This window comes from Mercenaria mercenaria, chromosome 1 (genome assembly GCF_021730395.1).
Source record: "Mercenaria mercenaria strain notata chromosome 1, MADL_Memer_1, whole genome shotgun sequence".
Lineage (NCBI taxonomy): Eukaryota > Metazoa > Mollusca > Bivalvia > Venerida > Veneridae > Mercenaria > Mercenaria mercenaria.
Window position 1 is genome coordinate 62263475 of NC_069361.1, and position 13260 is coordinate 62276734.

Here is a 13260-nt window from a genome sequence, read left to right on the forward strand (position 1 = left end):
CTAGGTTATCTCAATTAATGGACCAGCCAGCAATGACAGAATTTTAGTTAAATGAATGTTTGATTTTGAGTTTCATTGTTAAATTTACATAAACAAGATTAAAAATCAGGAATGCTAGTCTTGACTCAATTTTTCATAGAATTGATACTGATATGGATGCACAATATGGATAATAATAGTTTTTTATCATCAAAACATGCAAACTAGTTCAAATTTCTTCTTCAACTGACCCTTGTTTACATTTGCCTGTGAATCATTTAAAGTGAGCTATTTTTAGCTAACAGACAGCCTAGAGTAGCATTGTTATTTGATAGGCTCCTCCTACAAAACTTACTGCCAGGGTAGTAAAAGTTGGGGCTTTAATGAAACTTAGTCGGAATGTTAAACTGGATGATCTTTAGGTCACTTTAAATCTGGGTCAGATGGGACCAAAAACTAGGTCACCAGGTCAAATTAAAGGAAAAGCTAGTTAACACTATATAAGCCACATTTATGACCCTATCTTAATGAAACTTAGTCAGAATGTTAATGTTGATGATCTTAAGGCCAAGTTTAAATCTGGGTCAAAAACTAGGTCATCAGGTCAAATCAAAGAAAAAGCTTATTATCACTCTAGAAGCCACATTTATGACTGTATCTTCATGAAACTTGGTCAGAATGTTAACCTTGGTAATTTTAAGGTCAAGTTCGAATCTGGGTCATGTGGGGTCAAAAACTAGGTCACCTGGTCAAATCAAAGCAAAAGCTAGTTAACACTCTAGAGGCCACATTTATGACCATATCTTAATGAAACTTTGTCAGAATGTTAATCTTGATGATCTTTAGGTCAGTAGGTCAGGTGAGCGATACAGGGCCTTCATGGCCCTCTTGTTTAAGATACAGCCTTGAAATTTGGATGACATGTTTTGCAGACTGATCTTAAAACTGAATTTCAGTGACCATGATCTACTTTCTTGTTTTTTAGCTCACCTGAGCACGAAGTGCTCAAAGGTGAGCTTTAGTGATCACCCTGTGTCCATCGTCCGTTGTCGTCCGTCCGTTGTCCGTCGTCAACAATTTCACTGTTAACACACTAGAGGTCAAATTTTTGGCTCAATCTTAATGAAACTTAGTCAGAATGTTACCCTTGATAAAATCTTGGATGAGTTCGATATTGGGTCATCTGGGATCAGAAACTAGGTCACCAGGTCAAATCAAAGGAAAAGCTTGTTAACACTCTAGAGGTCACATTTTTGGCCAAATCTTAATGAAACTTGGTCAGAATGTTACCCTCAATAAAATCTTGGACGAGTTCGATATTGGGTCATCTTGGGTCAAAAAGTAGGTCACCAGGTTAAATCAAAGGAAAAGCTTGTAAACACTCTATAGGTCACAATTTTGGCCCAATCTTATTGAAACTTGGTCAGAATGTTACCTTTAATAAAATCTTGAACAAATTTGATATTGGGTCACCTGGGGTCAAAAAGTAGGTCACCAGGTCAAATCAAAGGAAAAGCTTGTTAACACTATAGAGGCCACATTTATGACTAAATCTTCATGAAACTTGGTCAGAATGTTAATATTGATCATCTTAAGGTCCAGTTTAAATCTGTGTTATGTTGGATCAAAAACTAGGTCACCCGGTCAAATCAAAGGAAAAGCTAGTTAACACTGTAGAGGCCACATTTATGATCATATCTTAATGAAACTTAATCAGATTGTTAATCTTGATGATCTTTAGATCAAGTTTAAATCAGGGTCAGGTGGGATCAAAGACTAGGTCACTAGGTCAAATTAAAGGAAATGCTTGTTAACACTCTAGAGGCCACATTTATGACTGTATCTTCATGAAACTTAGTCAGAATGTTAAACTTGAAGATCTTTAGGTCAAGTTCGAATCTGGGTCATGTGGGGTCAAAAATTAGGTCACAGGGTCAAATCAAAGGAAAAGCTTGTTAACACTCTAGAGGCCACATATCTGACTGTATCTTCATGAAACTTAGTCAGATTGTTAAACTTAATGATCTTTAGGTCAAGTTCGAATGTGGGTCATGTAGGGTCAAAAACTAGGTCACGGGGTCATATCAAAGGAAAAGCTAGTTAACACTTTAGAGGCCACATTTATGACCATATCTTAATGAAACTTGGTCAGAATGTTAATCTTGATGATCTTTAGGTCAATAGGTCAGGTGAGCGATACAGGGCCTTCATGGCCCTCTTGTTAAGATACAGCCTTGAAATTTGGATGACATGTACAGTTTTGCAGACTGATCTTAAAACTGAATTTCAGTGACCAATGAATTTGACCTACTGACCTACTTTCTTGTTTTTTAAGATACAGACTTGAAATTTGGATGACATGTACAGTTTAGCACATCAATCTTAAAACTGACTTTCAGTGACCATGGATATGACCTACTGACATACTTTCTTGTTTTTTAAGATACAGCCTTGAAATTTGGATGACATGTACAGTTTTGCATACTGATCTTAAACTGACTTTCAGTGCCCATAAATATGACCTTCTGACCTACTTTCTTAATATTTTAGCATCAGTTTGACATATGAAAACATGTAGCTCATATTACTCAGGTGAGCGATCCAGGGTCATCATGACCCTTTTGTTTTTTAGCACTGATGGGTATAACTGAATAGAAATCCTATGCCAGTGCGCATATCCCTTACTGGTATGAGAGACTCAAACAAAAAGTAGGATCAACTCATTACTTTCCAAAATCATGGACATTCCATTTAGGATCAAGAGAAGTCTTTTTTCTGAACACTCAAAGCAAAAATTTGGTCAAAATGGTGACAGGTAGAGCAAATGACAGACAAATATAGTACAATATCTGGATTCATTCTTAAACTTTCAGTTTGTCGGTCAATTTTACCATACCGTATCAAGAAAGTCTTGTTTTTAGCAAAAGGGAGCATATACTAAAGAAACTGGAACTTGTTCTGCATTCTTTTCATTCCATTTAAGGAATCATGCGCTTTTACCAAAATTCATGCTGTGTAAATATTTACATTCATTCTCCCTCATATTTTGTATGTATTCACTTATTTACCTTTAATTTTAGAGTTGTAAGATGGGGCAGTGGCAAGACAGGACAAGATTTGAATGGAGTATTTGATTTTGTATTGTGTGCTGATTGGTAAGCTTTTGATAGTTGCTGTTACTTTAAGGAGGTGACATATTGCTTTAAGGAGGTGACATATTGCTTTAGGGAGGTGACATATTGCTTTAGGGAGGTGACATATTGCTTTAAGGAGGTGACATATTGCTTTAAGGAGGTGACATATTGCTTTAGGGAGGTGACATATTGCTTTAAGGAGGTGACATATTGCTTTGAGTTATCATTCTGTCTATCCATCTGTCCATTTGAGTCAGCTCTCACATCCGAGTGTTTAGTAAGTTGTGACAACATAACAGTTATGTAAAAGTTATGAAATCTTTTTGGCATGTGATATGTACTTCAGTCAAAAGTGAGGGTTTTCTCAAGACAGCAACGAATAACGTATCCTCAGTTATTATGAATACGAAGTGGTATAGTCATTGCACAGCTGAGTTTGACAGCCTGCCTTATCGCCATAATGAATATTGAAAATTCTTAACGTAGAAGATATTGCACAATTGATCGAATGTATATGCCTCATCTTCTGCCCAACCTCTGGTTTTTGCTTCATTTTTTTCTGTCCCCAAGTGTGAAATGTTTACAAAATTTTGCACAGGCATCCATATTTTATAGGCAACTTGGAGCCTTAAAACTATCTATATCAAAGCAGTGTTCATTAGAAAATCAGGGACGAGAGTGCCAGAAACATTATACTGGATATATACCAGTAGTCTGGTCTCAGTTTTAAAGAAAATAAATTTCAGGAAATATATTCTAAAATCTCAGAGGATACTGGCAAATGTCTCACCAAACCCACCAGCCTGTATTGAACCTATGTACATGTTTTTAGGGTTTTTGGAGCGATGTGGGACTCTTGTCATGAATCCCTCCCATTTGCAAGTCACAGAATCAGTTCCCAATGTCAAAGGTCAAGGTCATAGTTCAAGGTTAAATTCTTAAGAACCACTATTGGCACTTATATGGGCCAAAGCTTTTTAATTTATGGTTGATTTTTAGATGACTTTCACTGATGTTGTTCATGACAGATTGTCCATGTTACTCAGTGAGCACCCAGGACCATTTGGTCCGCTTGTATTTTTTATGCCTCTGAAGGGAGGCATATAGTTTTTGAATGGTCTGTCGGTCTGTTAGTCTGTCTGTCAGTCTGTCTGTCGGTCTGTCAGTCTGTCCGCAATTTTCGTGTCCGGTCCATATCTTTGTCATCGATGGATGGATTTTCAAATAACTTGGCATGAATGTGTACCACAGTAAGCCGACGTGTCGCGCGCAAGACCTAGGTCCGTAGCTCAAAGATCAAGGTCACACTTAGACATTAAAGGATAGTGCATTGATGGGCGTGTCCGGTCCATATCTTTGTCATCGATGGATGGATTTTCAAATAACCTGGCATGAAAGTGTACCACAGTAAGACGACGTGTCGCGTGCAAGACCCAGGTCCGTAGCTCAAAGGTCAAGGTCACACTTAGACGTTAAAGGTCATTTTTCATGATACTGCATTCGTGTCCGTTCAATATCTTTGTCATCGATGGATTGATTTTCAAATAACTTGGCATGAATGTGTACCACAGTAAGACGACGTGTCGCGCACAAGACCCAGGTCCGTAGCTCAAAGGTCAAGGTCACACTTAGACGTTTAAGGTCATTTTTCATGATAGTGCATTCGTGTCCGGTCCATATCTTTGTCATCCATGGATGGATTTTCAAATAACTTGGCATGAATGTGTACCACAGTAAGACGATGTGTCGCGCACAAGACCCAGGTCCGTAGCTCAAAGGTCAAGGTCACACTTAGACGTTAAAGGTCATATTTCATGATAGTGCATTGATGGGCGTGTCTGGTCCATATCTTTGTCATTCATGCATGGATTTTAAAATTATTGGGCATGAATGTGTACCACAGTAAGACGACGTGTCGCGCTCAAGACCCAGGTCCGTAGGTCAAAGGTCCTAAACTCTAACATCGGCCATAACTATTCATTCAGAGTGCCATCGGGGGCATGTGTCATCCTACGGAGACAGCTCTTGTTTTTTCAGTGCCTAAAGCAATTGACATAAAAAGTATAATTAAAGGAAATACATTTTGTGATGGACATAATTACTGCTGCATGTTTAGAATATCAATTTGAGAGTGTAGTTTTATTTTGATTGATAAATCTCCTCTTTTCACTTCAGTTTTTTCTTTGAAGAAGGAAGAGAAGATCTTGTGGAGACAATTTATCGATTATTAAAAGATGATGTAAGTATAAACACTTAATATTTATGTAATGTGTTATGTTATCTCCCCTGCACTGACTTGGAACAGGAGACCATACTTGTGCACAGGTGACTTTGTGATCGCCCTGTGTCAGTCGTCCAGTCAACATTTTAAGCTCATCTGAACAAAATGTTCAGAGTGAGCTATTAGTATAGATGGATAGTCGGGTGTCCATTGTCTGTCATCCACAATTTTCTTAAGCACCTTTTCCTCTGAAACTTCTGATCAGAATTACACCAAACTTTGTATTTAGCATCCTACCAAGGTCCTTTCTTAAATTTAAACAAATGATTCCACTTGGTCTGTAACATTTTTGTAAAGTTCAACTGTCCGTCCGTTAGTTAGTTTGTTCTTTCGTTAGTCACAATGTTAACTTTTTGCATGAAGGCACTTTACTCACGAACTACTGCACCCAGGACCTTTAAACTTCACATGCTGATAGTACTTATTGAGTACACCACCCCTACTGACTTTGGGGTCACCAGGTCAAAGGTCAAGGTCACAGGGGCCAACGTTAACTTTTTGCATGAAGGCACTTTACTCATGAACCATTGCACCCAGGACCTTCAAACTTCACATGCTGATAGTACTTTATGAGTACACCAACCCTACTGACTTTGGGGTCACCAGGTGAAAGGTCAAGGTCACAGGGGCCAACGTTAACTTTTTGCATGAAGGCACTTTACATGCGAACCACTGCACCCAGGACCTTCAAACTTCACATGCTGATAGTACTTATTGAGTACACCGCTCCTACTGACTTTGGGGTCACCAGAACAAAGGTCAAGGTGCTGCGGGGGCATTTGTCACTGTTAGTGACAGCTCTTGTTTCTTCAAACTTGGGCTTTAAGCACCTTCAAGCGAACACTAGAGCTAAACTAGAAATATCTTTGACTGATTTTTCCATTTGAACTTATTTGGGGATCTTCATTGAACTTGTTTTGTAGCATCCTCTCTAAGGTGCACTTGACCTGTTTTATGTTTTTCATGCTGTACACAGTTCCTACCTTTTATGATTAATTGTGTCATGCATCTATTCTGTGTCAAGCAGGTGAGAAATTTTGGGCCACTATGTTGTTTTTAACTGATAGGTACATTTGGCTTTGAATAATTATTTAATGAATTTGCTCTACACTTTGTCCAGACCTTACTCCAAAACTATATAAATGATTTCATTAAAAATTAACACAGTGACAGGTGTGTCATTGAGAGGAAATGCATTGTACAAGAAATATAGAACAGTTAAGGAACTGCAGTTTGTATCAATTATAGCTCTTGCATACATATTGGACACATTACTTCTTGATCACACACTTTCTTCTTTAGCTAAAATGCATATGATTCACTATTTCAGAATATTTTTAATTTTTGGACACATTTTATACAAAACATTTGCAGCTCAGGGATGGCTATGCCCAACATTGCTCTTGTTTTATTGAATGGGCTGCCTAATGAGCTCAGTAGGTAGAGTAAAACACTTCCAAACAAGGGATGAAATCTTCCATTTACATTAGATACTTGCCATTTAGATGCTTTGCATTTTTCAGGGTGAAGCAATTTTGTTTGCTCCAAAGAGAGGGAACACATTTGAAGCTTTTGTGACTCTTGCCCAATCATTGTTCAATACAGATGTGAAAGAGAGATATGATGACACAATCTGGACTATACATTGCAAGGTAACAAAAGTTCCATCATGACAACTGTGTAGCATACATTTTATTGCAGTTATTAGTGAAGGTAAGGTGTAACAGAGGTGAAGTGTTATTAGAAGTGATCAAATGAAATGTGGACAAATATAGGGTAACACACATTTTAGCTCGACTGTACAAAGTATAAGGAGAGCTATCCTACTAGATCCGGCGTTTCTTAACTTGATTAAAGTTTTGAAGCACTTTCTCTTTATCTCTGTAATTATTAAATGGATTTGCTTCAAACTTAAAATAGTTATTCCTCATCATCACCCACATCATATGGCACAAGGGTCAAAATTACCAAATGGATTTTATTCAAACTAAAAGTAGTTGTTTCACATCATAATCCACTTCATAATCCACAAGGTCAATAACTATGGCACCTATTTTTGTCGAGCTCGCTTGTGGAAGCGAAGACATAGTTGTCCAAATGGTGGTTTGGTGTATGTGCGTGCATCCGTCTGTCTGTGCGTGCATCCATCCAGATTTGTTTGTCCGGATCATACTTTTGACATGCATGGAGCAATCTTGTTTATATTCGGCATGAATGTTAACCTCAGTGAGATGGAATATCATGCGCAAACCCCAGGTTCCTATTTCAAAGGTCAAGGTCATAGTTTGAGGTCAAAGGTCATGTCAGATCTTGTCTGGTCCATAACTTTGACATGCATTGAGGAATCTTGTTTATATTTGGCATGAATGTTAACATCAGTGAGACGGAGTGTCATGCACACACCCCAGGTTCCGATCTCAAAGGTCAAAGTCACAGTTGAAAGTCAAAGGTCATGTCAGATCTGGTTCGGCCCATACCTTTGACATGCATTGAGGAATCTTATTTATATTTGGCATGAATGTTAAACTCAATTTAGGTTAATTTTGATGCATTTTCACTGTATCTCTGCCATTACTAACTCAAACACAATAATAGGGAATGTCAGTGCAATCGCTTATCAGCTAGTATGCATGTACACCTAGAAAAGCAGTTGGGCAAAGTTCATATGTACTGCTTCTTCTTATATACTGGTGTGCAATATGTGTGTGTGTTGGTTGTGACTGTTATGTAAAATGGTAACTGCAGTCAATGAACACAAATTGAAAACAGAGATGTTGTTTCTGAAGTTTATTGTGCCCCCCCCCCCCCCCCCCCCCCATGAGTGGTTGGGGCATATAGATTTGGTCTTGTCCGTGCATCCGTGCGTCCGTGCGTCCGAAGTTCGTGACACGCCTAGCTCGAAAAGTATTTGATATAAATTGATGAAACCTTGCATGAGTCTTTATCATGATATGAACTTGTGCACCTCCTATTTTTCGTCTGTCTCCACCCCCTATTTTCAGAGTTATGGCCCCTGAAATAGTCAAAAATGCTCATTTTGACCTTGTGACACGTCTAGCTCAAAAAGTATTTGATATAGATTCATGAAACCTTGCCTGAGTCTTAATCATGATATGAACTTGCGCACCTCCTATTTTTCATCTGGCTCTGCCCTCTGTTTTCAGAGTTATGGCCCCTGAAATAGTCAAAATTGCACATTTTCACCTTGTGACATGCCTAGCTCAAGAAGTATTTGATATAGATTCATGAAACCTTGCTTGAGTCTTAATCATGATATGAACTTGCGCACCTCATACTTTTCATCTGGTTCCACCCCCTATTTTCAGAGTTATGGCCCCTGAAATAGTCAAAAATACACATTTTCACCTTGTGACACTCCTAGCTCAAAAAGTATTTGATATAGATTCATGAAACCTTGCATGAGTCTTAATCATGATATGAACTTGTGCACCTCCTATTTTTCATTTGGGTCTGCCCCCAATTTTCAGAGTTATGGCCCCTGAAGTAGTCAAAAATGCACATTTTCACCTTCTGACATGCCTAGCTCAAAAAGTATTTGATATAGATTCATGAAACCTTGCATGAGTCTTAATTCATGATAATGAACTTGTGCACCTCTAATATTTTTACATGTTGGGTATTTATATGTAAATTCAGGCAAAATTTTCTGAGAGTCTTTAATCGTGGTGTGGACCTTGCACACTTGGCATTCTTCTTGAGAATCTTAGCTCTTATTACAGAGTTATGGCCCAAGAAATAGCCAAAATAGTGGATTTTATGTTTGTGATGCTCATAGCTCAAAAAGTATAGCGCCTAGAATAATGAATCCTTTTCATAAAATGTTTGTTGAGGCTATACCCCATTAAGACTGCAAACATTTGAATTATTGCCACTTATTTGTGACAAATGTACCAGTGGGGGGCACACCCTGTGTCCTACAGACACATTCTAGTTTTCTTTAAATATAGGTAATGAATAAATTCACAATTTAATAACTGGCAGTTCCAGTGTATAAACAGAATAGTTTAAGAAAAAGTAGAGCTATTACACTCGCCCCAGTGTATAAATAAAATATTTCCTTCAAATGTTATAAAATAGAACTGGTGATTCCAGTATTAGCTTGACTTTTCAAAGAAAAAGTAGAGTTACTACACTTGCCCCAGCGTTGGCGTTGGCATTGCCGTTGGTTAAAGTTTTTGATAAAGTCAAAAGTCTATACCAGGAGAAACAATCCCCATAACTATTATCTGAATTTTGACAGAGTTATGCCGCCTTTTTAACTTAGAATTTTTTGGTTAAAGTTTTTGATAAAGTCAAATATCTCTGTTACTATCAAAGCTTTTGACTTGAAACTTAAAGTATTATTTACTATCAAAGTCTACACCAAAAGAAATAATCCCCATAACTCTGATTTGAATTTTGACAGTTATGCCCCTTTTTAACCTAGAATTTTTTGGATAAAGTTTTTACTGGCAAAGCTCTAATTCAGAGTCAAGCACTGAAAAAAGTCTGTTATTCATGTTTGACGAAAAAAAAGTATAAATTCACAACTATAAATTTCAATCTTAGAAAGTAAATATTAAATTTAGTGTAAGATGGTAGATCTAGCCAGTAAGTTAGTTCCAAGATACGTTAAGATATATTAGTATATTAACAATTTCTGCAATAGCCTTTTATAGCAGGCGCGGCTCCAGAAATATTTTATTGTGTGTGGGGGGGGGGGGGGGGGGGGGGGCACCTGTTTAGAACGAAGGCAGCACCATTTTAGTTTTGTCTCTAGTTATTTCACATCTGGATAACTGCAATGTCATAATGTATGGTGTATGTAGAGGTACGTTATGGTGTATGTAAGATGCAACTGTGCTAATCTAGGAGGAAATTTGACAGTCCCAAACCAGCATTGTATGACTTACATTAGTTGCCTTTGAAAGCAAGCATTGAGTTTAAGATACTTTCTTTCATGTATAGCTGTCACATTGGCAGAGCAACTATGTATTTAACAGAATTGCTTTCAGAGTATGTTCCTAGTAGACAAGGTTTGAGATCGTCTGAGAATTCTGAATGTCGTTATGTAGTTCCATACAACAAGTGCAAAACATTTAATGATAGAAGATTCTGTACTATTGGTCCAAAAATATTTGATAATTAAATTTTAAGACACTATATTTTAGAGACTTCATGATGTTTTAAAAATTTTGTATGTGATAACAGCGGGTGTTAGTTTTTAAATTTTTGTGGGTTTTTACATTTCATCATTTAAATTTTTAAGGTTTCTTAAATTAAATGTACAACACCATTGAATATGTCATTGTATCTATATAGAAATAGTTTAATCAAATTAATCAGTTTCACAAATAGTTTCACTATTTGTATAATGCAGTGGGTGCTGTATTATAAATCTTGATAAGCCATGCAATACAGTAAGTGTAGATAAGACTAGTGAGAGACATCCATTGTGGTTGTTGATAAAAAATTAATGTGTGTTTTTAGCTGTAATTGTTTGTATTCTTTGAAATTACTTCATGTATATATATATACATACACGCCCGGTATAACCTGGTTTGTTGGAACATTCTTTTGTATATGATCTCTGATCGTTCCAAGATCCCAACAAAAGAATGTTCCAAGATCCCAGGTAAATATAACGGCACTCTACGGAATGAATAGAATTACGTTCCATATATATATATATATTTCACCTGTCATGAAACCACATACAGTGACAGGAAGTGTGGGCACCAGTGTCCTATAGACACACTTCTTGTTCTGATGATAATACTAAAGTCTTGTAATGAATACTGTAATCTAGTATTCTCAAAAAATGTGACTTGTCATATTGAGACCAAATGTATTGGTTATTTGGGTTGTTCAGCAATAACAACTTTTAAATGGTCAGAAGCATAGTCATGATGGACCTTTCCAAAATATTTTCAAATAGTTCCGCTAGACTGAGCCTCTCTGTATGTTTGAAAATCTTGTTTGAAATAGCACAAACACTGTACAACAATTTGCTTTCCTTTTAAGTATGATATTTATATAGAGGGTGCACTTTGAAAACCATCTTGTGTGTGTGTGAAACTGTTCCATTTCAGAAGAATATCCCACAATGGCTCTAGTGAAATACATTTTTGCTGTGAAACTCAGTTAAGCGATCTGGGGCCATCATGGCCTGCTTGTTAGCTCAGTGTGAGCTATTGTGACCGCTCACCATCCAGCGTCCGCCGTCTGTCCATCCAACCACACTTTCCTTTAAACATCTCCTCCTAAACCACCAAGCCAGTTTTGATGAAACTTCACAGGGATGTTCCTTGGATGTTCTTCTTTAAAAATTGTTCATAGACTTGAATTCCACACTCAACTCTGATTGGAAAACTTTAGAAATATTCTTGTCCAAAATCACAGGTCCTAGGGCTTTGATATTTGGTATGTAGTATCATCTAGTGGTCTACTACCAAGGTTGTTCAAATTCGATGTAACTCACTGCAGAGTTGGAGCGGTCGTCTGCGCATGCCCGAAAAAGATTATCAATGGTAGCGCACGGCAAAAATATGCATGTTTTTGCATGTCCGCACGCATTTAGTGTATAATATGCATAATATACTGACTAAAGGTTAGGGTTAGTATCACCATGGTTACAAAATATATATATTTAAGATATTTTTCATTCAATTTAGTTAATCTGGTATATACCGGAGTCTGTAATTTATACCGGCGCTCCAACTCTGCATTTAGTCACACTCGTTAAAATTATCCTCCTAGGGTCAAATATAGCCCCACCCTGGGGGTCACATGGTTTATATAGACTTATATAGGAAAAAACTTTAAAAAATCTTCTTGTCTGAAACTGCATGCATGGCCTAGGCTTTTGATATTTTTGGTATATTACATTGCCTAGTGGTCCTCTACCAAGACTTTTCAAATTATGACCCTGAGGTGAAAAGAGGCCCCACCCTGGGGGTCCCAAGTTTTACATAGTCTTATGTAGGAAAATACTTTAAAAATCTTCTTGTCTAAAAGTTCATACTGACCTTCTTTCTTGTTTTTTAAGATACAGCCGTGAAATTTGGATGACATATACAGTTTTGCACACCGATCTTAAAACTGACTTCAGTGACCATGAGTGTGACCTACTGACTGACCAGGGTCATCATAACCCTCTTGTTTTAGAATAGTGACCTGCAACAGTTACCAAATGGTAAATGCATGGTGGAAATATTAAAGCTTTTGTTCCTGTTGATTGATTTTGATAGTATCAAAAATGTTTGTGTATTAATGTTGTATTTTCTGTCCTTTCAGATGAAGAATAAAGGCAAAGTCATGTATGATCCAGACATACATTACCCATGGTTCTTGCATATCAGCAAAAAAACAAACAGAGAGAAAACTGATCTAAAAGAATAAACATTAAAATATGCTTTTTGTTAGCTTGTTTTATCTGGCCAATTTGATTATATATGCTCACTTGACCTTTGTTAAAGATGGGCTATAAATATTAGTGGATGGGCCTGCATCTTTTATCCTTTGTCAGTATTTTCACTTTAACATCTTCAGTCAGGCTACCATCCAGAATTACCTTCAAATGGAGCATCTGTGGCCTGGTGTTTGCTGACTGTAATTCTATTTCCCCTCACTAATGCAGGTTCGAGCCTCATTTTGGGCATAGAATTGTTGATGTAAAGAAGACATCCTTCTTGCTTGTGGGAGGTTAGTGGTTCTACCTAGGTGCCCACCTTTGATGAAATATTGACCTGGGCCATGAACCCCTGCCCGCCCCCCCCCCCCCCCCCCCAAAAAAAAAAATAAAAAAAAAAAAAATACAAGCAACCTCAAGATGACATCAGGGCAGCCAGTGCTAGAGAACATTTA

General features: G+C 37.4%; 1 protein-coding gene across 1 annotated transcript in view; it reads left to right on the top strand.

Annotated features, from left to right (window-relative positions):
- LOC123536194 (calmodulin-lysine N-methyltransferase-like) overlaps positions 1-12808 on the top strand; it is a 63428-nt gene extending 50620 nt beyond the window's left edge. The window contains exons 9-12 of the mRNA XM_053549131.1: positions 3060-3134; positions 5289-5352; positions 6918-7046; positions 12691-12808. Of these exons, the coding sequence (XP_053405106.1) occupies positions 3060-3134; positions 5289-5352; positions 6918-7046; positions 12691-12795 (373 nt within the window). The 3' untranslated portion in view covers positions 12796-12808. The remainder of the gene's footprint in view (positions 1-3059; positions 3135-5288; positions 5353-6917; positions 7047-12690) is intronic.
- Positions 12809-13260: the final 452 nt, after the last annotated feature.